Source organism: Saccopteryx bilineata, chromosome 1 (assembly GCF_036850765.1).
Source record: "Saccopteryx bilineata isolate mSacBil1 chromosome 1, mSacBil1_pri_phased_curated, whole genome shotgun sequence".
NCBI classification, from domain to species: domain Eukaryota; kingdom Metazoa; phylum Chordata; class Mammalia; order Chiroptera; family Emballonuridae; genus Saccopteryx; species Saccopteryx bilineata.
In genome coordinates this window covers 402,939,579-402,966,052 of record NC_089490.1, presented here as the reverse complement: position 1 = coordinate 402,966,052, position 26,474 = coordinate 402,939,579, and the positions used below count along the sequence as shown (strand labels likewise).

The 26,474-nt window shown below is 59.9% G+C and overlaps 1 protein-coding gene across 1 annotated transcript; it reads right to left on the bottom strand.

The window, feature by feature from the left end:
- Positions 1-2,310: 2,310 nt before the first annotated feature.
- SMIM38 (small integral membrane protein 38) lies at positions 2,311-4,783 on the bottom strand. Its single transcript, XM_066254080.1, has 2 exons — positions 4,667-4,783; positions 2,311-3,145 (listed from the first exon to the last, which is right to left on the bottom strand). The coding sequence occupies exon 2, from the start codon at positions 2,499-2,501 to the stop codon at positions 2,346-2,348; it is 156 nt and encodes a 51-aa protein (XP_066110177.1). The 5' UTR covers positions 2,502-3,145; positions 4,667-4,783; the 3' UTR covers positions 2,311-2,345.
- Positions 4,784-26,474: the final 21,691 nt, after the last annotated feature.

Genomic DNA, 26,474 nt, shown 5'->3' with positions numbered 1-26,474 from the left:
ACCCCGAGCTGTGGGGGGCAGAGACCCTCTCATCCACCCATCCACTCTGCAGAGCCTGTACAGGTGCTAATAGGACAGGGGGCCCCCACCGTGGGCTGCAGGCCCGAGGCCCCGCCCCCTGGGAGGCCCCGCCCCCACCCCTCCCCGCTGGCCACCGCACCACACTGCTGGGGGTCCCTCAGCAGGAACAGCCAGCGCAGAAAGGAAGCATGCTACTTCATGACTTCACTCCTGTTATTTTTAGATCCAGTGACTCATCTCCTGCACGGGGCTCCAGGCTCAGGGTGCCCGGGGAAGCCAGCTGCCTACTCTCAGGCCAGGCAGGAGGGAGCAGAGAGGGGCGGGGGCCATGGCTGCTCCACCACGCCCTGGGGCCGACACCTGGCCCGCAGGGGAGGCAGTGGTCCCTCACCCACCTGCCCTCCTAGCGTATCTGCTGTCAGGATGTCAGGCACACACCCGTCGGGGCGGCTGGGTAGAGGGTGGCGTCACATCCCACCTGGGGGGACTGAGGATGGGACCAGAGAGCTCTCCCCTCCCACACCACCACCGCACACACACACAGACTGACTGTGGGGGACTGTCCGGGGCCCCTACACCAGCCTGCCCTCCCCCAGTGGGCCGAGTTGGGGGCGGGTGGAAGAATGAGCCACATCCAAGGGTCTTATGTTGAGATTAGTGCACAGAACGGGGGACCACACTCCAGGTGCCCCGACGCCTCCTCACCCCCACCCCTAAACACACAAGGAGACAACCCACACTCTCCAAGGCCCCTCCCCTGACCCTCCGCCCACGGAGCCTGGCTTGCGGCCCTTCCTCAGTGTGGACCACTCACTTGTTTCTTTATTTGTTAAAAAAAAATAACGAAAAAACATGCTCATTGTAGAAACAGATAGAAACCCACAAAAACAGATACGGGCCGAGAGAGGAGTAGGAGGAACTTGCTAGAGCAGGCAGCGGAGGGGTGTCTGGGCTCGCTTGGAAGCGCTCGGATAGCAGCGGATGAGGCACCAGAAACCGGTACCATGGGCTGCATTTAGGGGGGACGGGGAGGTGGCCGGGTGGGGGGGGGGGGAGGCAGACTCACTTTGCATGGGATGCCCTTCTGTGGTTTTCAAGGAAGAAGGGGAGGAGAAAGAAGGTGCGGAAGTCAGGAACATGCCCCCCTAAAACTACACTCCTGTCAGACCCCAGTTGCAAATTCGGGGCCCTCACGTTCACGCTCGGGCTCACTCAGTGCGAGAGGCACTCTGAACGCACCGACAGACGGCGCACGCGCAGCTGCGGTGCGCTGCAGCGGAAGGACACCGGTTGGAAGCAGCTACACCAGCGCGGTCCCGGGTGACGTCGGCTCCTCCCAGCAACACGCACGGAGAATCGCCACCAGCGAGGCCCCCTCCCCAGGCCCTGGCGTCCAGAGTTTCCGTCGGGCTGCTCCAATCCCTGGGCACGGCTGTCAATCTCCAGCACCCCCAGAGGTAGAGCAGACAGCGCGTGGCTCACAGCCCCCATCACAAGTCGTACTGTTAGACTGGTGTGCTCCAAGGCCCCGGGTACACAAGGACACGTTTATCAGGCAGGACCCTCCAAGGGCCTGAAGATCCCCTCCCAGAGCCAAGGGCATGTAACAATGTGGCAAAGGTGCCAGTTTCTCCCGCAGGTCACCGGGCATCAAGGTAGGAAGTGAGAGAGACACGTGGTGGGGTTTGTCCTTGGGGATCAGGCTTGACCGTCCTCTGCCCACCCCACCCTTCACCCCACCCCCAGCCACTTTCCTTCCAGACAGGCAGCCTCACATGACCTCCACCACCAGGTCCCACACGGCCAGGTCCTCCCCCCTGAAGCCACCCTCCCCCCGGGGATCTGCTCTGGGAGAAACCAAGGCAGCACTTCCTCTTATCCCTCCAGGAGGCAGGGGGTGGTGCTTGGTGGCACAGCTGGCTGTGATATGGTCCCATCTGTCCTGTGTCCCCCCACCCCACTCCTCTGGGTCACCCCCACCTCCTTGTGCAAACATACCCATAAAGAACTGGAAGCACAGAGAGTCTTAAAGCAAAACCTAACCCCAGGATGACAGCTCTTGGTGGCAGACTGGTGGTCGTGGCCCCTCTGTCCCCCAGTGTGGGATATGGGACATGACCCCAGGACAGCCCTGGTCAGTCTGGGTGGAGCACGGTCCATTCCTGCCCTGTGGATGGTACGCCAGGGTCCTTTGCCTGCTGCCCCACTAACCTCACTCCCCGCCACCACCCTCAGACGTAGAACAGGACACCTCTGGGACAGGCCTTCCTGGAGGAGGAGGCCCTTCATGCCTGGTTTTCAGAGGCCGCTGGCCAGCAGAGGCTCTAGTCCTCCTTGGGTTTGCGGGGCTGCCGCCGGGCCAGCCTATAATCGATGTAGGTCCCGAGGCAGGACCACAGAATGAAGCGCGTTAGCAGGATGATGACCAGCAGGACCACGAGGGGGTCAGGGCCCGTACTTCCCCCAAACCAGGAGGCCATGCCCGGGGTGGGCGGCCCACAGGGCAGCAGCGACGTGATGTGGCCGGGACCACGGCTGGGCCCTGGGTACCAGGCCAGGCTCCACTACGTGCCCACCGGGTGGCCAGGGCTCGGAGCTCAGGACGGCTGGGTGTCTCCAAGGCCCTCGCCCACTCTCGGGGACACCCTGTCCTCGCCGCAGCCCCTGAGCAGGCCAGACCCCGTCCAGTCCAGGGCCTCCCTGGCATGTGAGAGGACAGACCGAGGACAGCGAGCGGCCTCCTTGGTCAAGAGGCCCGTGCACCATTCATCCAGAATGAACCGCTCCCTGGGCCGACAATGGCCACATTGTGGGGCGGCCCGGGCGGACGGCTGCCGGGCCTCCCCTCGCCTGCTCCCCCTGCTCGCCGGCGCTGACGTAATCTGCAAACGTCTCCGGCGGCAGCTGCTGGGCGAAGCTGGCCACCTTCTCCGGCTCTTTCAGCCGCCCACGCCCGCTCTTCCGGCCCCGCGAGACAATCGGGCCCTTTCTCTCCCCAATTAGCTATCACTCGGGAGGCCGGCGCTGTCCAGCGGCCCGTCTCTGCGGCAGCAGCAGACCCGGGATGGGGAGGGGGGCCGGGGCTCGGCGGGAGCAGGGGCCGCACTGGGGACCGAGGAGAGAGCTGTGCAGAGAAACGGGAAGAGGAGAGAGGGAGATGGTGAGGACAGTCCCCTCGAGCCCAGAGGGACCCCTAACATGGCTCTATGAGGGCAGGGGCCGCCCACTCCCTCCCTGACAGTGAGGGGTCAGTGCAGTCTGCAACGAGACAGCCCAGAAAGGGGCCCCCAGCACCTCCTCCCTGCCCAGCCAGGCCAGCGGACCGGGACGAGGCCCGCTGCCGAGACTGGACAGGACAGTCCTGCGGGGTCCCCTTGCATCCCTCACAGTGACCCGTGTCCCCAAACCAGGTCCCACTGCAGACGTGCCGAGCGACGCTGGGCAATCTGCTGACCCGCTCGGGACCATGGGCTCCTTACGCCAGGACCAGCACCTGGGTGCAGACCCTCTGGCCTCCTTCCTCTCCGCCCCCCACCCGGGGAAAGTGTCTAAGAAGTGTCTGCCCACCCTCCTCTGCCTGCACACACACACACAGGCACACACGTGCGCACAGTTTCCATGCACACACATGTGCATGAGCACCCAGGCCCGCACACGCACCAGGGTGCCCCCCCCCCCGCCACACACTCAGCCCCCTGCCAAGGGCAGCTCTGACCTTTCCGAGCCCGGTTTTCTGCGGGTGAAGGGGCCTAGGCCCCGCCTCCATCTCCTGCCCTATGGTCCCTGAACACAAAGGGGCCCCAGTGGGTGCTCAGGGGGCCACGTCAGAGGAGCGGAGGTCTCCGGACACCCCGTCCTCGGAGTCCAACCGCTTTCTCAGTCAAGAAGTGATCCAGCCCGCAGGTACCCAAGCCGGAGACAGAGCTCAGGAGGCCTCCAGGGCTGCAGGCCACCTGAAGCCAGTTCCTGGACTCTCCTTTACCTACAAAATGACAAGGGGCTCCCACCCAGCCTTTCCGGAAGGTTCTAGGGAGTAAATGCATAAGGCCTTGAGAGCGGGGACACCTTAAGATTGGCAACGGAGCCAGACGACGTCCCGGCTTGTGTGTTCCCTCACGTGAACCCCAGTGAACCGCAGACCCACGCCGAGCTCCCCACTGCTCCCCCTCCAGCCTGGACCCCAGTGGCTCAGCCCTCACCGCTGTCACAGGCCACCTGGAAGGCGTGGCGGGCCCTGCTCTGCTCTCTGGGTGGCAACGCCTTTTCCTGTCGACACAGAAAGGGCCCCCTCCCACCCGCAGACCGTGGACCTGGCCAGCTGATCCAGCGTGTGTGCTGAAGGACTCTCTCAGGCGGCATCCCGCCCTGGGTTTATTCGCCACGCACCGAGGTCTGAAGCTCGCCTCAAACAGACGTGAGAATTTAGATGGTCTGATCCCGACATGGAGCCGGTAGCCCCAGAGCGCTTTTACGAGGCCGTGGCTACCGACAGGGGCTTCCAGAATGTGGCGGAAACGCCTCAGCAGGGTCATCAGTCACCTTCCTGGAAACAGTCACCTGCCTGCAGAGGGAAGGTCCCCGGGGAAAGCGGCCAGGAGCCCGAGGAGGAAGAAGAGGCTGATCCCCAGACAGGCAGCGCACTCACCCGAGAGGTCAGTCCACAGCGGGCATCCGGGGCAGCCTGAGGCCCGGGCACACACGCAGGGCAGAGCCTGCTCTCAGCCTCCCACCCTGCCGCTCCCGGCCCGGCTGTGGGGACAAGGTGGCCTTGTATAAATCTGTTTGCCGAGCTCACTGAATCAACAATGCCCCGTCACGTGATACCCACGCAAGGTAATTCTCAGGGTCACAGAGGCCTCCCCACTTCCTGCTCACACGTCCCCAGGTCCCGGGAGTTGGCGAGGCCAAGGTCATCAAGCCCTTCAGGACAGGAAACACCCTGCCCAGGACAAGGTCATGGCTGCTCCCAGGGCCACCTTCTTCCAAGAAAGATCTACCTGGTGCCGGGACCCTGGATGGCGAGGGGCCATCCCCCACGGGGAAAGACAATTAGGTGGTGGTCAAAGCACAGCCCACGGCCGGCCCTTTGCAGCATGGCTCGCTCGGCACTCACCGTCCCCGTGGAGTGGACACCAGGGGCTCCTCGTTCACAGGAAGGAAATGCCCCAAGGCACCCCACAACTAGCAGTGATGTTGAGTTTGGGGCACAGTCAGGGCTCCAACCCCACACCTGGGACCCTTTCCCCTGTCTCTGGCCTCAGTGTCCCCTCGTTCCTGACAGAACTCTTCCTGTGGGGGCGGGGGGCGGCGTTCTCAGCGGGGGGAGCGACCCCAGCACATAGAGCCAGCGCCCAGGCATTTTATACCTTCCAGGTGGCTCTTCGTCCAAGACTGATCGCACTGGCAGGTGATGAGAGCTCTCGACCGGGTCAGGACAAACCCAAAGGCCCCCAGAACTCCCGTCAAGATCCCTCCTGCCCGCCACCCCCCCTCCCACTTCTTCTGGGCGCACCACCTCTTAACGAGCCCGCGAGAATGCAACCGTCACAAAGATGACCAGGGTGACAAGCATCCCCGTCAACAGGGGTGGGAACTGGCTACAACTCACAGAGCTGAGTGGGCGGAGGCTCCTGCCCTGGGTCACTAAGAACAGATTGGGGACTCGGGTTCAACTCGGGAGTGCCAAGGGCTTGGGAGGTCTTCCTGCACCCCAGTGTCCCACCGAGGGAGCCGTGACCTGCATGTCCTCCCTGAATGTCCCTGAGCAACACGCTCAGCAGATGAGCCCTTTCCCTGGGTGAGGTCCACGGAGGGCCAGAGACAGAGGCCCAGCCTGGTCGTCACACAGGACCAGCTCTCGCTGTGGTGACAGCATCAAGAACAAGCCCCATGGGGCTTAACCTATGGAAGCCTGGTTGCCATCAAAGTGTCCCTGCTGCGCTCTGGGCCTCAGATTCCTCATCTGTAAAAGGGGATGAGGCCCCTCTCCCATGCTCTGCTCACAAGGCGGAGCGTGAGGGCTTTTCGCAGGGGGAGGAATCTCTGCTCCAATGCCCTAAGGACCTGGTAGGCTGGCCAACTGGAGGGCAGGACTGGTGGGCAAAGTTGAGCCCTCTCGTGCCAGTCCGTCCGTCATATCACCCTGGCTTTTGGTTGGTTGGTTGGTTGGTCAGCTGGGGTTTGCTTTCATCCCTGTACAAAGGTCGTCTGAGATCTTGAGTGTATTTCTGGAGTGTGAGGTCTCACCAAATCCCCCAGGGCCGTCGCAGCGCCCGGCCCCCAGAAGGCACTCTGGAGGGGGAAGGTGTGACACGGCCCCGCTGTGTGCGAGCAGAGGCCGCGTGAAGGAAGCACGTGTATTCCTTAGGCCGGGTCTGTAAAACCACCAGCCGCAACTGTGCTGGGACCCAGGTGCTCAGAAGTGTCCGAGCCTTACTGAAAATCGTTACTATTGTTTTTTGTTTTCTGGGGTTTTTAAACCGGCAGGACACGCTGCTGTTACAAAAAAAACACACAAAAAAAACAAAGCGATCATCTTGTGCGTTCGCGAGATGACCGTCAGCGGCTACTTCCGCCGAGATGGGTGCAGGTTGCCGGAGACCGTGAGCCCCGTGGAGACCCCTGTATGCTTATAGGCACTGGCTTTCCGCTCCTGGGAGGCTCTGTGGCCGAGCTGCCTCTCCTTTGAGAATACTGCACCCAAAAACCCAGTTTCCACTGAAACGCTCTTACACACCAACAGCCTTGCCGATCTTGTACGTCTTTCCGGAACGTGAACACACATTTCTTTTCTTCCCGCGGCACAAAAGCGGAATACGGTCTCAACAGCGCGCGGAGGAACGCGGACAGCTTCGCCAGGGAGGCAGAACCCTGAGAGGCCGGGTCCCCTCCCTCCCGAGGGTTGCCCCCCCATGTGAGTCGCCCCCACCCCCAGCCTAAAGCCGGATGGGAGAGCGCACTTGAGAAATCCGCCGCCGCCGTCCTGCAGCCCGTGAAAGCTGGTATGTAACTTTGCGCGGAGTGATCAAACAGCTAGTCAAGGACGCTGTCAGGAGCAGAATGAAATTCCAAATAAATTAGCCATGTCCGAGAAGCCAATACAACACCGGATTAAGGCTCACAAAGGAAACGCAATTTATTCAGCCTACCTTGTCAGAATTCTTAATAACCTCGCCTGTGTTCTCACCTCGGGGCGGAGGGTGAGTCCCAGATGGGAGGGGACAGAGCAGACCCTCCCCCCCCCCACTCCCTCCCCCTCCCCCTCCCCCCACGCCGTGCTTGGGACGCCCGGAGCTACTACCAACCCGAGCGAGCGAGCGTGCACTGTGCGTGCCTGCGGCCTAGGTGAGCGTTTGGATAAAAACTGTCTTAGGAGCGAACGCTTCAGCCGAGACCGTGCATGCGTGCGTGTGTGTGCAGAGGGGGGCAAGCTGAGCCCCAGAAACATCTGCGGCTTCCTCCCGCCTGAATGGGGGGCGGGGGGGGGGGGCTCAGACATTAGAATACGGAGGTGGAGGGGGGCTGAAAAGAGGAATAGCAACCATTTGAACTTAGCTGTCTGGGGCCGTGGGAGGAGAGGCGGCCTGCCCGAGGGCCCCTGCCAGTGAGGTGCATCCCGGCAGGGGGTGTCTCTGCAGGGTCATCGTTCCTTGCAAGGGAACAAGGAGGTGGAAGAAGTAACCTTCGCCCTTTGCAAATACAACTGTCCTCTGATACAACCCATGAACACATCCAACAGCCTTAAAAACAATTACCTTTATTTAATCAATGAACGCAGGCGGCTGAGAGCCAGCCGACAAATGCCCTTTGAAGGAATTCACAGGCAGAGAGAGGCTTGCATGGCTGCAGGAGGCACCTGGAAGGTTCTGTGGGGATGTATCTGCGTTGCCTAACAGACCTCAGTGAAAGTCCCTTTCCCTGTTTCTTTTCCACAGAGAGGGAGGGGAGAGCAGGAGGGGGACCAGATTTGCTTCCCAAGCACCCCCTACCCCACCACCACCCCCCACCACCACCACCCGGGCATTTGCAAGAGATAAAACCAGCAGGAATTTGAGATGCGCTAGGAGGAAGTGATCTGGTGGGTAGTCTGGGAAGGAATGTCAAGATGCTTGAGAAATTCACAAAATAAAGATTTTCCCAGAAAAAAACAAAAAGACAGAGAGAAAGAGATGACCTAATGGTATCAACATTTTTTTTAAATATATAAAAGAACTGTACTGAGCGGGGGGGGGGGGCTTCAGCCATTTCCCACGCATGACCTGGCCGGGATTCTCTCCACTTCTGAGTTAGAAAGAAAGGGAAATGATGGGAACAGGGAAGAGGGCGTGTGGGGGACAGGGACACAACACCTGTGAGGCCTGCCGTGATTGTGCAGAATGGTTTTTTGGGAGGTGAGTCTGAGCATCTCTCAGATCAGACCCTGTGCGGGCTGGTGACAGGTGTGAGGGCTTGGTGACACTTGTGGGCTCCTGAAGTTGGAGCGAGCCCCAGGGGAGTGCCCCCCATTGCCACCAAATGCACACCACAGGGAGTATCGCCTGTCACCTCAGAACCCCTAAGGGCCTTGTGGCCACATGCCTCCCAGAGTGGCCATTGTCACCGCTCAGGTTAGCTCGGGCGTATCTCCTGGCCACAGGCTGGCTCAGGCTGGTCACGGGCTAGCTCAGGCTGGTCACGGGCTAGCTCAGGCCTGTCCCTTGGCTGTGGGTTAGCTTGGGACTATCATCAGGCCTGGCTAGCTCGTGGGAGATGACCTGGATCCTTGTCAGCAAGCATAGCAGCCAGGTCTCACCTCTCACTCTGAGGCCACACAGCCTTAAAGCCCAGTGTCCCTCTGTCCAGCTGCCTCCACCCTCCTCTTTCTCCCAGCTCATGGGCTGCCTCTGCTCAGGGCTGCTCCCAGTAGAGCCAGAGGCCCAGCACATTACCGTAGACCGTCCAGAAGGACAGGACAGAGTCGAGCAAAGGCCATAATCTGAAGGGACCAGGGCTGAGGATCTTGCAGAACCGATGAAAGACGTCAGCCCTCAGAAACAGGCATCCCCAAGCATCCCGTGTAGGATGCAGGAGAAGCAACCCACACCTGGAGACAGCCAGAGTGAAAGAAGGCGTTTTCAGTGGCGCCTCGGACTTTGTTCTGATCCGACAGGTGCAGAGGACGGGCTCGGAGAAACCGCCTTGGAAGAAGAGTCTATACTTACAGCTCCCAGGAAAGAGTGGACAAGCAGAGCGAGCCTGTTGTGCCCCACGGGGCCCCCTGGGGAAGCACCAGGGCAAGGGGCTGGTCGGGAGACAGGAAGAGCCAGGGGAAAGCATGGACGAGGGCCTCGATGACTGTAGTGGCCGGAAATGACGTGGAGATGTCCCCTCTCGGACAAGAAGTGAAACACACTTCCTGTCCAATGGGTGGTGGGGGGTTGGGGGGATTAGAAGGTTTGTAATGTGATTTTCACACACCCGTGAAGACACAAGGATGGCACGGATGCAGCTAACTTTGGCCCTCCGTTGGGCCCATGGTTTCAAGATGCCAAGTCATCGATTACAGAGCATGGAAAAGGACCGTTCCAGCAGAGAACACCCCAGAAGCAGCCAGGGAGGCTAGGGAAAGCCGAGGAAGCTGGCCGAGTCCCACGGCTGACTTCTCCCCCGCCCGCACCGGGGAGGTGGACTTCGGTAGAACCCCACCTCCAGGGCGCTGGAGAGTAAAAAGGACAACTTCGGCTTGTCTGTTCAACCAAAAATGTTTAAATAAAAAAAGCTCAGGGCCCTGGCCGGTTGGCTCAGTGGTAGAGCGTCGGCCTGGCATGCAGAAGTCCCAGGTTCGATTCCCGGCCAGGGCACACAGGAGAAGCGCCCATCTGCTTCTCCACCCCTCCCCCTCTCCTTCCTCTCTGCCTCTCTCTTCCCCTCCTGCAGCCAAGGCTCCATTGGAGCAAAGATGGCCCGGGCGCTGGGGATGGCTCCTTGGCCTCTACCCCAGGGGCTAGAGTGGCTCTGGTCGCAACAGAGCGACGCCCCGGAGGGGCAGAGCATCGCCCCCTGGTGGGCAGAGCATCACCCCTGGTGGGCGTGCCGGGTGGATCCCGGTCGGGCGCATGCGGGAGTCTGTCTGACTGTCTCTCCCTGTTTCTAGCTTCAGAAAAATACCAAAAAACAAAAAAGCTCAGGCCGGAGTTTTCTATGGCGGGCGGTGGGGGGTAATCTATCTACGAGTGTGCGCGCTCCATTAAAGGGGGCCCATGTCTTGAACTTCACGAGAAACACCCGTTTGTTTTCCAGACTGGTGGCACCGGGTTCCCCCTCCAACAGCAGCGTTTGGCTGTCCCTGTGCCTCCCATCCTCACCGTCGCGGGCTCTGCCATGTTCTGCCCGTCTGTCCGTCTGTCCGTCCGTCCGTCTGTCCGTCCGTCCGGTGGGCGCCAGGCGGTGTCTCCCTGTCGCCTCCGTCTGCATGTCTGTGTCTCCCTGTCCTACGCGCAGAGACGTGCGGGTTTCCTCCCCTTGTGAAGTTACAGAGGGGTCTGTTGCCTACGGGGCCATTTCTTTTCTTCTTGGTGATTTTTTTTTTTAGGAAATCTTCCCTGCGCTGCGTCTCTTATTCTCTGCCTTCCGATGCTTTGACACCTGGGCTCTTGCTGACCTGTGGGGACGGCCCCTCCCAGGGTGAGCTGGTTCCTAGAGAGAGTCAGGACCTGGCCCGCCGGCCCGCCTTTCAAATACAAACCAACCACCCAGAGCAGGAGCCTGACCACCACCCCCGTCGGATGCCCTTCCCAGTGAGGGCCGCCACCTGTGCCCCCATCACCCAGGGAGGGTGCCGGGCAGCCAGGACAGCCCCTACACCCAGAGATCACTGAACCGACTCACACTAGCTGACCCCCAGCCTGCTTGCCCCGCCTCCCAGGGTCCTTCCCACGGAGACCACAATAAAGGTGCCTGCCCACGCCCTCCCCCCCCCACCACTGAAACCACCTCCTCACTGAGTCCAGAGCTTCCCCGTGTGGCCCCCTCTCCGGGGGACATGCGAGTAATAAGCTACCTTCACAGCGGCCGTCGTCTCCGGAGCTGTTGGTCTTGCCACACCTTAATAAGAAGAAGAAGAACCTACATCCACGCCTTCCCCAATTCTCTGTCGGTTCTCCGCACGGCGGCGTCTCCTCTCGGTTCTGCGGTCTACCTTGCTGTGCCGTTTACCGCGCCTTCGGAGGAGCCGAAGTTCCGAAGGTGATGCTGCTGTCCGATGTATCCGCCATCCTGACAGCCCTCAGGGGCGAGCAGCCAGGCAAGAAACGTAAGTCAAAGGCACCCAGACTGGAAGAGGCACAATGCTGTCCCTATTCCCCGGTTACAGGGGCAGACGGGGGTCATATGACAAGTCACACACATGCCTCAGGCTTCTCTCTCAGGAACGACATGCCCGCCACTGCTCACACATCCATGGCCAGAGCAAGTCATGTGTCTGTGCCCAACGCCAATGTGGGACGGCCACCCTCATTATTAGGTTACGTCATACAAGACTCCCTCGTCGCAGAGAGGAGTGAAGGTCTCCCGCTGGCTTGGAACAAGTGAACTGCCGTATTGTGAGAGGAGGCGGCCGCCGGGTGGGATCTGAGGACGGGTTTCTAGGAATGGGAACCAGAGCAGCCCTCCGCAGCTGACAGCCAGCAGGCACACAGGACCTCAGTGTCGCAGATGCCAACAACCGAATTCTGCCGACACCCATGTGAGCTGGAAGGGGGTTCCTCTCCAGAGCCCCCAGCAGGGACCATGTCCCTGGCCTCTCGTGAGAACCTGAGCAGAGAACGCAGCCGAGTCCCCCGGAGCTTCTGCTAACCTTGGGGCTGATAACCAGGGGTTGCTCTCAGCCATCCGCATTGGTGGTCATCCGTTAGGAGGCACAACCGGTGAAGCCCTTGGTGGAGGCATGCAGTCTCCCCATGTGCCTGAAATACTTAGAGCCCTAGATATTCAGTGGAGAACACCGGTGACTGCCACAGACCCCTACCTCACACTTTGTACAAGAATCCACTCCTGGTGGTATAACAATAAACGTGAAAGGGAAAACTCTACAACTTTCAGAGGGCAATATAGGAAAATATTCTGGGGCCCTGGCGTGGTGGACAGAGCATCTGTTTGGTGTAGGAACGTCTGGGTTTGATTCCCGGGCAGGGCTCACATGAGAAGTGACCATCTGCTTCTCTTCCCCTCCTTCTGCCCCTTCTCTCTCTTCCTCTCCCGCAGCCAGTGGCTCATTTGGTTCAAGCGTTGACCTCAGGCACTGAGGATAGCTCATTACCTGAGCATCGGCCCCAGATGGGAGTTGCCAGATGAATCCCAGTTGGGATGCATGCAGGAATCTCTCACTATCTCCCCTCCTTTCACTTAAAAAAAAAAAACAACAAAGAAAAGAAAAATATTTTTTTCTTAACACAGAAAGAACAAACTATGCAAGAAATGATTGATCAATGTATTTTCTTTTTGGACAAGTGAAAACAATGTTTGCCACTCATCGACTACCAATGAAGAGAATCCCAAAGGATAAATTTCGGGCCAAAGAGAAATAATTACAGAAGGAAGATGTAACATTCAAGAAAAAAAGTCATGCCTGACCAGGCAGTGGCACAGTAGATAGAGCATCGGATTGGGATGTGGAGGACCCAGGTTCGAGACCCCGAGGTCGCCAGCTTGAGCGTGGGCTCATCTGGTTTGAGCAAAGCTCACCAGCTTGGACCCAAGGTCACTGGCTTGAGCAAGGAAGGGGTCACTCGGTCTGCTGTAGCCCCACGGTCAAGGCACATATGAGAAAGCAATCAATGAACAACTAAGGTGTCGCAACGAAAAACTGATGATTGATGCTTCTCATCTATCTCTGTTCCTGTCTGTCTGTCCCTATCTATCCCTCTCTCTGACTCTCTCTCTGTATCTGTAAAAAAAAAAAAAAAAAATCAAAGGGCACAGGGAACAGGCTGGGTGAATCTATATCAAAACACTGCAGAAAACAGGAAGAATCAGGTGTTATTTACAGAAATTAAAAATTAGCTACAAAATATACCCTGATCCCATGTAAACCAGAGGAGCAATGATACAAGGTCCTGTATAGTTTGGAAGGAGTATAAATTTCTTTTTTATTTATTCATTTTTAGAGAGGAGAGAGAGAGAGAGAGAAGTGGGAGGAGCTGGAAGCATCAACTCCCATATGTGCCTTGATCAGGCAAGCCCAGGGTTTCGAACCGGCGACCTCAGCATTTCCAGGTCGACGCTTTATCCACTGCGCCACCACAGGCCAGGCAAGGAGTATAAAATATTGATTTGAGTTAGACATTTCTCAGTTAACTACGTCTGGTAAAAGTCGTCAGGGTCACCACTAAAAGAACAGAAATTGGAGATGTAAGTTCCAAGAGAGAAGAGGAGAGAAGAGAATGAAGAGAAAAACAACAACAACAAAACAACTGGAAACACAGGGCGGGGGTTGATCCCAGCGTCCTGAGTTGACGCTGCAGGAACAGGAACGGCGCCTGCTCGGAACTGGACCTTGAGAGGACACCCTGCTGACCCTCAGGAGGCTCAGGACTGTCTCCTCCTCCAGGGTCAGCTTTCGGGCTTTCATCTGACCTGCTGCGAGGCACCCCAGACCTCGAGGGCCCATCCTGACGTCACCCGTCCCCCTCCTTGCCCACAAGGGACCTGTGACATTGCATGGGGATGGTGGGGGTGCCTGAGGGACCTGTGACATTGCATGGGGATGGGGGGGGGTGCCTGAGGGACCCGTGACATTGCATGGGGACCGGGGGGGGGGGTGCCTGCCAGCAGGAATTCTGCTTTCCCCCCTCCCTCCGGGGAGCCCCCCACCTCCTTCCCAACACTCCCCGCCCAGGTAATCGCAAATGACACATCCGTCAGGCTGAGTCCGGGTGAGTTGTCTAATGTTTCCGAGTAAATCGGCGCTAACGCGCTTGTCTGGGGGCGCGAGTGCGGGACAAGAGGGGGTTCCCCAGCCAGGCACGTTGCATAAGGCCCGAGAAACGGCTTTTCACTGACCAGGAAACGAACCCCCTTGGTCACAATGGAAAGTCTATGTGGCCTGGGGGGCTTCCGGCTCCTAAAATGTCTTGGTTTTGCTCGTCAATATGTGCACACGCCGAGACCTGTTTCAGGGGCAGGAGAGGCGAGGAGGAAAAGCAAAGGCCACCAGGGATGACGATGACCCCCCCACAAAGGCAGCCTGCCTCTCCCATGCTGTTTCCTGTTGAGCAAAGACCTAGGTCCCTACGGGGCCCCGGACGGCTCTTCCCCATGGTGCGTCAGCCCCAAACACAGCAAAGCTCCCAGCCCACCCAGGGCGGGGACTGAGGCAGAGGGCTTGGGGGTCCCGGGGCCGCTGCACCCCCCAAGCTAGCAGGAAGAGCAGGAGGCATCGGCGGCCGGCCAGAGAGGGCAGGGCGGAGCAGTGGTCCGGGTTCCGGGCACCTCTTCCTGCGACATGCTGGGTAAGGACAAAAGCTTGGAGCTGCAGGTCCCAGCAGACAGGTGGCGGGGTCCTCAGGAGCACCGCCCGTCCCACCGAGACCCAGTCTGTTTGGCACCTCCCACACCGCACTGAGAATGCGGGACACCAGTCCCCCGTCCTTCCGAGGGGCCTGTCGAGAGACGCCGTGCCACAGAGCCACAGGCAGGAGGAGAGCCGCTCTCACTGAGCCACTATGCCCATGATCACCAGGCACGTCCGATTCCTCTTCCTTCTTATGATCCTTGCTCCCCAGGCTTCCGGTGGGTGGGTCTTTCCCCTCCAGTCCTCTCTGCATGCCCTGGCCACACGAATCACCCCAAAACACCATGCCCACAACACACACACACTCTCACACACACACTCACACACACACACTCTCACACACACACACACTCTCACACACACACACTCTCACACACACACACTCACACACTCTCACACACACACACACTCTCACACACACACTCACACACTCTCACACACACACACACTCTCACACACACACACTCACACACTCTCACACACACACACTCACACACACACACTCACACACACACTCACACACACACACTCACACACACACACTCACTCTCACACACTCACACACACACTCTCTCACACACACACACTCACACACACACACTCACACACACACACTCTCACACACTCTCACACACACACACACTCTCTCACACACACACACACTCACACACACACACTCACACACACACACTCTCACACACACACACTCTCACACACACACACTCTCTCACACACACACACACTCACACACACACACACTCACACACACACTCACACACACACACTCACACACACACACACTCACACACACACTCACACACTCTCACACACACTCACACACACACACTCACACACTCTCACACACACACACTCTCACACACACTCTCACACACACACACTCACACACTCTCACACACACACACACTCTCACACACTCTCTCTCATACACACACACTCTCACACACTCTCCAAACCCTCCGAGAAGGACCCTCGGCACCTCCCGCATCACCAGGTCCTGTGAAAGCACCTGGCTCACCGTCACACTCAGCCTTCCCGACAGCCCTACGGAGCATCGATATCCCCATTTCACAGATGAGAACACTGAGGCTCAGAGAGATGAAGTAACCCCCCCCCAAAGCCTCCACAGCTGCTCAGTGCTACCAGTCTCCTGATGGGTGAAGCCGGAGGGGAGCACAGGCCCACACCTCCTCACCTGGCCCCCGAGTTCCTCCCACCACCTGGACGTCCCACACCTCACCCCTCTTGAGGCAACTTCACTCACAAACCGGGCAGTTCTCCCTCCTCCCCAGGTGCGTCCCCTTTGCCAACACCCTCCCCACCTGGAGCGCCTCTCCCGCCTTGTAGCCAGTTCCTAAGACGACCCGCAGCGATCGTCACCTCCGGGTTCACCCCCCTTCTTGTCCCCTTCCACTCAGCACAGGACTGACCTGCGGACCCGTAGGATGGTGTGGAGATGATGGTGTGTGGTTTCTGAGTCTGGGCCACTCTGGGATCACTCACGGTTGAGGGAAGCTAGCCGCCATGTTGTGAGGACACTCAAGCAGCCCTGGGGCAAGGGCCATGCAGCGCAGAACTGAGGCCTCCCGCCGACGGCGAGCACCAGTGGGCCAAACGCACAGGAGCTGCCTTGGTAACCCCAGTGGGAGCCTTCGGATGACGTAACCTTATGAACGACTGAGCCAGAACCACCTGGAGAGGCCACCCCCAGATTCCTCACCCACAGAAACTGTGTGTTCACTGCTGGTGTAAGCTGTTAACTCCTCTTTAGGAACATTCTCTGTGCAGAAAGAGATAAACTGATCCACACCTCATCCCCAGAAAGGAGAACCAGGCAGCAGAGGAGCGAGCGGTGGCAACTGAAAAGAGGCTCAGCACTAGACGCTTACTCGAGTGGCTAAAATTTTAAACTGACAATACCAAGTGTCGCCAAATACGAGGGGCAACCAGAGCGCTCACACACAGCTGGCGGGGACACCAAGTGCTGCCGCCCTGTTGGAAGAGCTTGGCAGCTTCTCCTCCGGTTCAATACACATTCACCGTGCAAGCCGGCCGGCCGCTCCTGGCCTGCACCCACAAAGCATGCGCACACGAAGACCACGCCCAGGGGCTCACAGCAGATTTACTCGTGTTTGCTGCAAACGAAAGCAACATGGAGGACGGGGGAGCAACTGCGGCCTTTCGATACGGGCAACGTCCACGCCCTGTCCGTGGAACGGCGGGTGATGAGAAAGGACAGGCTACCGCCACTCACACAACATTTCGGAGAAGGCAGAGCCCCAGGGACGAAGAACAGCTCCGTGGCTTCCAGGGATTGGGGTGGGAGGACCTTCGGGACAGTGGGACAGTTCTGTACCTTGATTGTGGTGGTGGTCTCAACTGTGAACCATTAAACTGCAAAACGGGCATCTTCTCCAGCATGGAAATTATAGTTCAACCACTTCCTTAAAAAAAAAAAAAAAAAAAAAGCCCTGGCCGGTTGGCTCAGTGGTAGAGCGTCGGCCTGGCATGCAGAAGTCCCAGGTTCGATTCCCGGCCAGGGCACACAGGAGAAGCGCCCATCTGCTTCTCCACCCCTCCCCCTCTCCTTCCTCTCTGTCTCTCTCTTCCCCTCCCGCAGCCGCAGCCGAGGCTCCACTGGAACAAAGATGGCCCGGGCGCTGGGGATGGCTCCTCGGCCTCTGTCCCAGGCACTAGAGTGGCTCTGGTCGCAATAGAGCGACGCCCTGGAGGGGCAGAGCGTTGCCCCCTGGTGGGCGTGCCGGGTGGATCCTGGTCGGGCGCATGCGGGAGTCTGTCTGACTGTCTCTCCCCGTTTCTGGCTTCAGAAAAAATACAGAAAAAAAAAAATTGTCCTTCAATGACATTGAGAGTAATCAAATTAGAGGAAGGGACGAGCTCATTCTACATAGCAGACGAGGACGAATGGGCCGTGTGCCCTGTGGTCAGCTGTTCAGTGGGTCCTGTGTTCTCTCCATTACACAGATGAGCAGACTGAGACCGGGTGTCACCAGGGCTCCAGCACCCACAGCCCAGACCCCTGCGGCTGCCCCCAGGGAGCCCTCAGGGGTCGCCAAGCTTTCCAGGGAGAGGACGATACTTCAGGGGAATGGACCTGCCCTCGCTCACAAGTTGAGGAACAGAATCAAAAGGGAGCCAGGTCCCCCCTTGGTCAACACTCGCCCCTCCTACAAGCACTTTCAGAACAGAAAAGGCCCGAGCCTAGGGGTCCTGCCCCCGGGGAAGCTCACAGCTGCACCTGGCCCAAGGTCACCTTCCAGACTAGGACATGTGGCTGCCCAGACACACTCCCCCAGTTCCTCCTGGGGGTCACCCTTCAGCCCCAGGGGCGATGAGGGCCGGGACCCTCCCCTGCCCCCCACCTGCCCCAGGGATTGGTGTTTCACACCACCTGCCTCGGGCCTGTCAGCATCACAAGGGGTCTGCAGGAAGGGGCTGAAGTCGGGGGGGGCTCTCTGAGGGACCCGTGAACCCCCCCCCCCCCCCGAGACTAACTCAAAGTTCTGGAAGCAGGAAACGCTAGCACTAAGCACTCCGGCCCCTGAATGGCCAGCTCAAGGTACAGGCTTCGGGCCCAGCATGTGCAGAAAGCCCCACCTAGAGGCAGGAATGGCCCCAGTCCCTCGGCCACCAGCTCGCAGCTGTCCCCACGGGTCTGAGTACCTGGGGCAGGAGAGCGGCCTCTCAGGGGGACGGCCTGTCCAGACTCTTCTTTCCAGCTGTGCCGCCTCCAGGCAAGCCCGCCGGCCCCTCTGTGCCTCAGTTCCCACCCGTGTAAGGTGGGGACGGAAATCCTGTTTACACCCCGGTCTCTCCAAGCTGCATGATGGTGACGAGGTCAGCAAAGTGGCCCGATGGAGGCCTGGCACTCGCCAAATGCCCCTGTGCCCAGAGCCCACGGCCGGGAAGTCTGCTGGGTCTGGGCCGTCTCCCACTGAAGGTTGGGCAGCAGTGCTCAGAGGCCAAAGTGTCCCTGTCTGAGAACCTTCCTGAGCCAGCGCTGGTGGCTGGGACACTGTCCGGCCGGCCTGGACAGCCCTTTGCCCATGGCCTGCCAAGGCTGGTATGGCCCCAGGTTTAAGGGCATCCCACAAGGCCTGGCCGGATACTAGGCACCCCGGAAGGAAGGGACTTCTGGATGGAAGGCGCAGGGTGACAATCTCCTGGGCCTCCAGCTAGGACCAGTGTGGTAGCCCTGAGCTGACCGCAAGGATGAGACTCTCCAGGGCCAGGGGCCCCAAGCCGGACAGGAGGCTGGAGAAGGGTGTGCGTTCAGACCCTCACTGACGGAGGGAGGGCCAGCTCTTCTCAGACTCGGAAACCCCCCAGGTAGAAACGTCCTTGTCCAGGATGCGTCCTGGTCACCTCCCGCAGTCTCCGTGAGCTGGGCTGGGGCCGTGCGCTGGCGGTAGGCACCGCAACAAGGCCCTCGCCACCCCTGAGCTCTGAAACACTGTAACTGACCTTGCTCCCGGTTAGTTGGGTAACTAACCGGGAAGGAAACTGAGGCAGAACAAGGTCACGTCCCCTCTCAAGGTCACGTCCCCTCTCAAGGTCGTGCAGCCAGGAAATGGAGAGCCAGACCCAGGACCCAGGATTCTCACTCCAGGGCCCCGTCCCTTCCTCTGGACCTGCCCCCTGCACGGATGTCAGGGTCCATTCATTCTGGAACACACCCCCCCCCAGCGCCGCCCAGCACAGCCCCCAGACCAGGAGGCAGGTTCCAAGAGGAAGGGCAAGTCTTCTCACCCTGAACTAAGACTTCCGTGAGCCTCAGGGACTTCTGTTTTCAAGGGTTCTTTCTTCCATAATCACAATCATTTCAATTTATAACTGCAACAGGACAAAAGCAAATTAATATCCTATACTGGGTTACTTTCCTGGGGCTGCCTAATGAATTACCAGCAACCAGAAATTTATTCTCTGAGTCTAGAGGCTGGAAGTCCAACCTCAAGGTCTCTCAGGGCTGCGCTCTGTCGGAAGGTTCCGGGGAGGGTCCTTCCTGCCTCTTCCGGCTCCCGGGGGGGCTCCAGGCATCCCCAGGCTTGTGGCCACATCCCTCCAACCTCTGCCTCCGTCTTCACATGAAGGAAGGACACCAGTCACTGCATTACAACCCACTGTACTCTGCTAGTGACGTTAGCTTAACAAATTAATTCCATCTGCCAAGACCCTGTTTCCAAATACGATCACACTCCGAGGTTCCAGGTGGATATGAATTTTGCAGGGACACCATGCAGCCTGGAACACATATTAAAGCAGCTTCTTCAACATAAGCGGTTCTTTTTTTTTTTTTTTTAATTCTTTTTTTAAAATTCTGATTTGTGAGTCCAGGCACTGCGTCAGCTGGAGACGTCACCCTGTCACCTGCCCGGCCCTGGACCCGGAATGTTCACCGGGCACATAGTAGGTGCCGGCCCAGCACTGCGCACGGGAGGACCGCTCCCAGCGGCTGGTGAGGGGCAGGCCCGCGTGTCCCGCCCGCCCCGGCCGTGTGCCTGTGCCTGTGCCTGTCCTCGTCCCCGGCGCGGGGCGGGTCCTTTTCTCTGCTGTAATCTCTTCCGTCCCGGGGCGCCTTCCCACTGGCCGCCCTGCACAAACAGGCCACCCGCCCGGCTCCAGGCTCCTGATATGAAGGCGGAGGTTAGATTTTCCTGACACCACTTTAATTTTTCAAATAGCAATCGGGTTACCCAGCACATTGGCACCTGGGCCCGGTTCCACCACGACTTGGCAGGACCTGCGAGAATGGCAGGCAGTGATGGATGCAGGGCCACCCCCCCCCAGACTGCCCCAGCACCCCCCCACACCCTGCCCACACTCCCCCGGCCACCCGTGCCAGCCCGGTGACCGCACGCGGCCAGCCCCTGGCAGCTGCAAGGCCTGAGTGCCAAGAGGCAGAGGGGGCGTCTCCCAGCGCTGGGACCCGCCGGGGCAGCTTCCTGGCGCAGGCCGCCGACGCTGTCCGAGAGGCTGGGGGGGGGGGGGGTGGCTGGGCTGTGAGATATGATGTCCCACCCACCCGGCCTCACCCTCCCTCAGCCCCGTCTCCAAGACAAGACTGCCCAGAAAATAAGGAGTCAGAAGCGATGCAGAGACTCTGAGAGCTGGAAGGAGTGTAGCCGCCCACGCGTTGTCCAGTTGGGGAAACCGAGACCGGCACCGGGAGGCCGCAGAGCCAGCCTGGGGCCGGGGTTTGGGCCGTCAGAGACACATACTCAGGAGGGTGGGAGCCAGCCCAACGGGCGGTCAGGTTCCGCCTCCCCTCTCACTGACTCTGTGCCTCTCGGTCTTCCCGCCCACAAAGCGGGCGCAATGTAGCGTCTGCTTCCCAGGGAGTCCCGCCGAGGGCGACCAGCGCCGCAAGGCGTACGCACCAAGCCACTGTGAAGTGCCGTCTGTGTGCGGACCACTGTCTCAGTGCTGCTGAGCCTCCCAGGAAGGACCCCGGTTCCTAATCTGTAGGATTTTGTCACAGGTACAAAATGGAGAGACTTCGACAGACCCAGAGGGGACGGGACCAGCTCAAAGGCCCAGACCCAGGCGTGTGCCCTTCCCAGCACGCCGGCACAGCAGGTGGGTCCAGCTCCAAAGGGCCATATTCCCTCCTCTGCCTGCCACCCACAAAGCCTGGTGACACCAGCTTATCCCCCTCTCGAATGTCCCCAAATCTCTGTCCTCCAATGGATACGCATCTCAGGCGAGCCAGGGGCCATGCAGGCCAGAGGGAAGGGCACCTGGACAGGTGAGGGGAGACGGACACAGATGCCGTCCGGACCAGCGCCACCAACGTGCCACCCCACCGGCTACCTGTGGCCGTGAACACCTAGCATGTGGCCGAGGAGCCTGGTGAAAACGTATTTCACCTCGATGGGTTTCACCTGTGAAACTGAAGGGACGTGGCATGCTTCCCTGCGGGGCACGCTCTGTTTCTACGGCAGGACGTGGGCGGTGCGCGCCGGACGCGGGGTGGGCCGGCCATCCGTGGGGAATAGCAGCGGACTTGGGAGAAGGAAGCACACTCCAAAGAATGCAAACCATCTTAATGTTTATCTTGATTCTGTGCAGAAACAATAGTTTTGAATAGACTGGGCCAAATAAATGGTTATCCCGACGCATTCCACCTGTTTCTTCCTGCTTCGTGTTAATGTAGCTACTAGAAATTTTGTTACCTCTGCACATGGTTCGTGCTGTCTTTCTGTTGGGTGGGGCTGGTGTAGAGAGAAGAAAAGTAACCTCCCCCCAGGGCTCAGAGAGATTAAGTAACTTGCCTTGGGCCACACAGTAAAGCGGTCGGGGCCTCTAACCCAGCCTCATAAAGCCAGGGTTCATTCAAATCCCCACTGGGCCCCAGTCTTCACCTTGGGCTAGACTGGGGTACAGAAGGTCAGCATGGGGAGTGTCCTTGAAGATTGCAGGGACCTTTGGGGCTTTTGACTGGTTGCAACCCGAGAGCCCCAGCTCTGTGCTCTGCCCCCCTCTCCCTGTCTAGATGGGGCCACACAGGAGAGCCCACGGAAAGACAGGGGGGCTCTGCGGCCATTTCTGGACACCCCTGGTGTCTCTCGCGGGGAGGTGGCTAGATTTGCCCAGGTCACTGAGCCAGCAGGAGCAGATGGGACAGGAGGACCCAGTCATTGTGTCCCCTAGGCCCCGCCCCACCACGGTGTGGCTAAGACTGAAGGACACCTTCCAAGGGATGCCCAGAGACACAGCGGCAGCGTGCCGTCACCGAGGCGAGGACACGCTGTCTCCATGGAGAGGCACCGGGAGAGTGACGGATGCTTCCCAGGGACCCACATGCCTGTCCTTCCCTGCTCAGGGGCACAGAGCTGCCCGGTCCCCTTGGAGAGCCCCGCGGCAGGGCAGGGGCTCTGGAACGTCAGCAGGACACCCAGCAAGGCCGTGAGTCAGCTGGAGCCGAGAGCAGGCCGGCTCCGCGGGGCTGCGGGCAGAGAGCGGGCAGGAGGGCAAACCCTCCATGCAGAACGGGAAAACAGCGGCCTGGAACCAGCCCCGGGCACCGTCCTCTCTGCCCGCCGGGAGCAGGCCACGGAGGAGGCACACACACCGGGCGGGGAAGGCACTTGCCCAAGGTCACTTGAGGACTCGAGGTCGGGACTCGGGGCTCCCCGCACAGTGCTTGCTCCCTGCGGGCTGCCATGTGTCCCCCCACACACACACAGCCGTCCCTGGATGCAAACTGAAGCAGCAAGCTACCCGCCCGGGGCAGCGTCACACCGTGGATGAGGCGCCCCAGACTAGGGTCAGCTACACCTGGTTCCAGACCCAGCCCAGCTCTGCCACGTACCTGTCTGAGCCTCAGTTTCCCCATCTGAAAAATGGGAATTATCCTACCTCCCAACCGAGCATGTGCAGCTCAAATAAGAACCAGAGCGGCCACGTGTGCCTGGTCCCAGGAGGGGCTCGGCCTGAATGCTCTGACTCGAGATCCACGTTACAGGTGTGGAAACTGGTGCACTGAGGCGCCAGCTCGCCCGACGGCCCGTCCTGAGGAAGCGACACAGCCGGGGCCAGCAGCAGGCTGGCCCCGTCCAGCACGTGGACCCACCTGCCCACCTGCCTACGTGAGGCCCACAGGGCAGGGGAGGGCACAGGACAGGGAGTCTGTGGGGGACGGGTCTCGCCCAAGGGTTCCGCGGAGTGGGGAGAGGACGGTGGAACGAGGGACCCGCCTTCCAGGTGGGAGGCAGGCTCCGAGGTGAAGTACCTGCAGGTTCTGGAGTCACAGAAACGGGGGTTCGAATCCCAGCCGGGGCCCTCACTGGGCAAGTCCCTTCGCCGCTCCCTGCCTCAGTTTCCTCAGCCGTCAAGTAGAGGGATGGATTGTGGCGGGGCTGCCGGGGAAGCTGATACGTGCCTGGCACACACGAGGCTCTCAGAAGTGACCGTGTTATCACTACGGCAACACTAACCGTGTGACACACGCCAAGGTCACACACACACACTCGCCCACGTGCAGATGCACGAACGGACGCAGACCCACGCACCGCACACCCACCTCTACAAACTCGCACACAAACATACGTGATCTATGTGCACCCGTGCGTGACCATGTGTGCACATGTGTGTGCCACGTGTCTATAATACACACACGCACACCCTCCCACACCCACACACACCTGTGTGGCGGGGATTTGGGGACTCTCTGGAGAGTCACTGAATGGAGGGAGAACCGAGGGCCAACATGATGTGAGAAATCTTCCTCGTCAGCTTCAGTCCGAGCAGGACCTGCAGCCCAGAGAGGGCCCGAGCCTGTGCCCCACGCGCGCGCCCAGCCTTCCCTCAGCCCAGCCCCCAGGGCCCAAAACCACAGGCGCCGCGAGATCGTCTGCCCCACGGAGCCCTTGGACAGACTGAGCTGCTCTCCTCCTTTGCTCCAAGTTCATCCCTTCCCACCCGGGGAGGCGGGGAGGCCCCCGCAGGGTCGTGTCCTGGGAGACAGGAGCTCTCGCCACCTGCTATCCAGTCAGAACGAAATTTCCACGTGTGACTTTCCTGTCGTGTCAAAGGCGCCCGGGGACGGGTGGTCCAGTGCGCCGAGGACTCGGCACGACTCCGTGGAAGCAGTCGCAATCCCAGGATACGTGTGGACGGCCGCTTGTCCCAAAAGACACGGGCCTGGCTGTCATCATCCTGAGTTACCAGTCTGCCTGAAAGCCACTAGCCTTGGGGACGAGGAGCAAAGAATACCCCCGGGAACCCGCAGTGGCTCCGTGGGACAAGAAGGGCCCACGGCAGGTGCACTCAGCCTGTCCCTGGACGAAGGTGAGGTCCGGTGGGAGTCCGCACTCTGGGCCAGGTGCTGGGCCTCCTGGGCCCGGCAGTGAGTGCGGGCCCAGCTGCAGGGCCCAGGTCCTGCTGCCCAGCTCCACCTCCACGCCAGAGGGGTGCCGGCCACGCGGCCAGGTCCTCTGATTATTTTAAAAGAGAAACGGGAATCTAGACGAAATTGTAAAACTTCCAGTAGCGCGTCGAATAGTGGCCCCCAGAGAGATACACCCACGTCCTAACCCTCAGAACCTGTGCGTGACCTTCATTTAAAAAAAAATAAACAATAAAAAACATCTTGGCAAATGTAACCAAGTTAGGAATCCTGAGATGAGGTCATCTTGGAGGGCCCTAAATCCCATAAGTGTCCTTTTAAAAGGCAGAAGAGACATCAAAATGCCAAAATGCGGAGGCCTGTGGAGACCTAAGCAGGGGTCGCAGTGCTATGGCCACAGCCCAGGGCCACGTGCAGCCACCAGACGTTGGAAGGGACGGGAAGGGACGGGAAGGGATGGGAAGGGATGGGAAGGGCCCTCCTCTGGGGCCCTTGATTTGTGGTGTGGCCTCCAGACCAATTTCAATTGTTTTAAGCCTCCCAGTTGGTGGTGACACTCACCCCTCTACCAACATCTACACGTATACAGCCGGCTTGTCTCTTTTATTATTACTAAACGGAACCAAAGCACACACATGGGCAGCCCCCTGGTCTAGGGCCACCAGGCCCCTGGGTCACCAGGCCCGAGCTCCAGACCCAACCCTGGGCTAGAGCCCAGGAGGACACCTGCATGATGTCGGGGAGACCCCTCAGCCAGAAGACTCAGCCCACTCCTTGTAACGTGGGGCCGTAATGGCCCCCCCATCCTCCGAGGGGCAGCAGTGAGGCCACCGGCTTCAGCCGGGCCCTGACACCTGCCAAGTGTCTTCCCTGTTGCCCGCGACAGTTATCAAGAGGCCCCTGGGTTCCTAACTCCTGAACGGGACAGGGCTGCGTGTCCCTTACTCCTGCCACCCCTCCCCCTCGCCCCAGCTCCCTCAGTGAGAAACGGCGAGTGTGCGGGCAGAGCCCGGGCCCAGGAGGCCGGGCAGGCGCGGGCGCCCTCAGGCAGCACCTGCCTGCCCGGAGAGGAGCGGCCGTCACGTGGCCAGGGTGCCAAGCTGGTGAAAGGGCATCCTCCCGCCCCTGGCACCGCTGCCCACTGCAAACGCCCGGCCTGAGTCGGTGCCAGCAGCTTTCGGAGCTGTCATGCGCCCGGGCTGCTGGCGGCCAGCCGGTCAAGGGGCCCTGCCCTCCGTCTCCCCTTGGCACACCTCGGAGGCGGAGGAATGTGTGTGTGTGATTTTTATTTCTTCAAAGAGAAAGAGCTCTCTCGGCAGAATTCCTCCCCCGGGCCCAGCGGCGGGTGCAGGCTGGGACCCTGGGGTGGTGGGTCCTCTGCAAGGACTCCCGTCCCCACCTTCCCTCCTGTCCCCTGAAACCACAAGTGCCCTCCGAGGCACTCCCTGCGCTCGAGAAGGATCTGACGGCCGAGGTGACAGGGCAGGCTGGAGAGTCAGCCCGGCAGGCCGCAGGTCCTACCTGAGGAGTGTGAGTCCAAAGTCAGCCGGAGACCCTGCCCGTCCCCCCGCCCCGAGCCTGCTCACCCACGGCCCGGGGGTTCCGTCGGGCCGGGCAGAGAACCGCGCCTGGGAACCGTGTTCTAGGTCGTACCGGTCACTTCCGAGTTTTCACCTTTGGGGGGCGGGCCACCGATGACGACGACTCCAGGGTGACAGGCGTCACCCGGGACTTGGAGGCTCGCCGGGGTGTTTGTCAGGCTCTAACTAGAGAAGATAACGTCCGTGAATAAGATAGCATACACGGCCCGGCCTCCCTCCCCGTAGAAGTGCTCGGTAAACCTAAGCGACGGGCACTCCTGTTTCCTCCGGTTCTCGGCCACGTGCCCAGCGGCGCCACAGTCCATTCTGTCACAGGCGGGGTTGTCACAGCCTTCTCTGGTGTCACCCGGGGGAAGAGCCCCCCACCCCATGCGGCCGGGCCTGGCACAAAGTCAGGGCGCAGTGAAGGAAGGGCTGC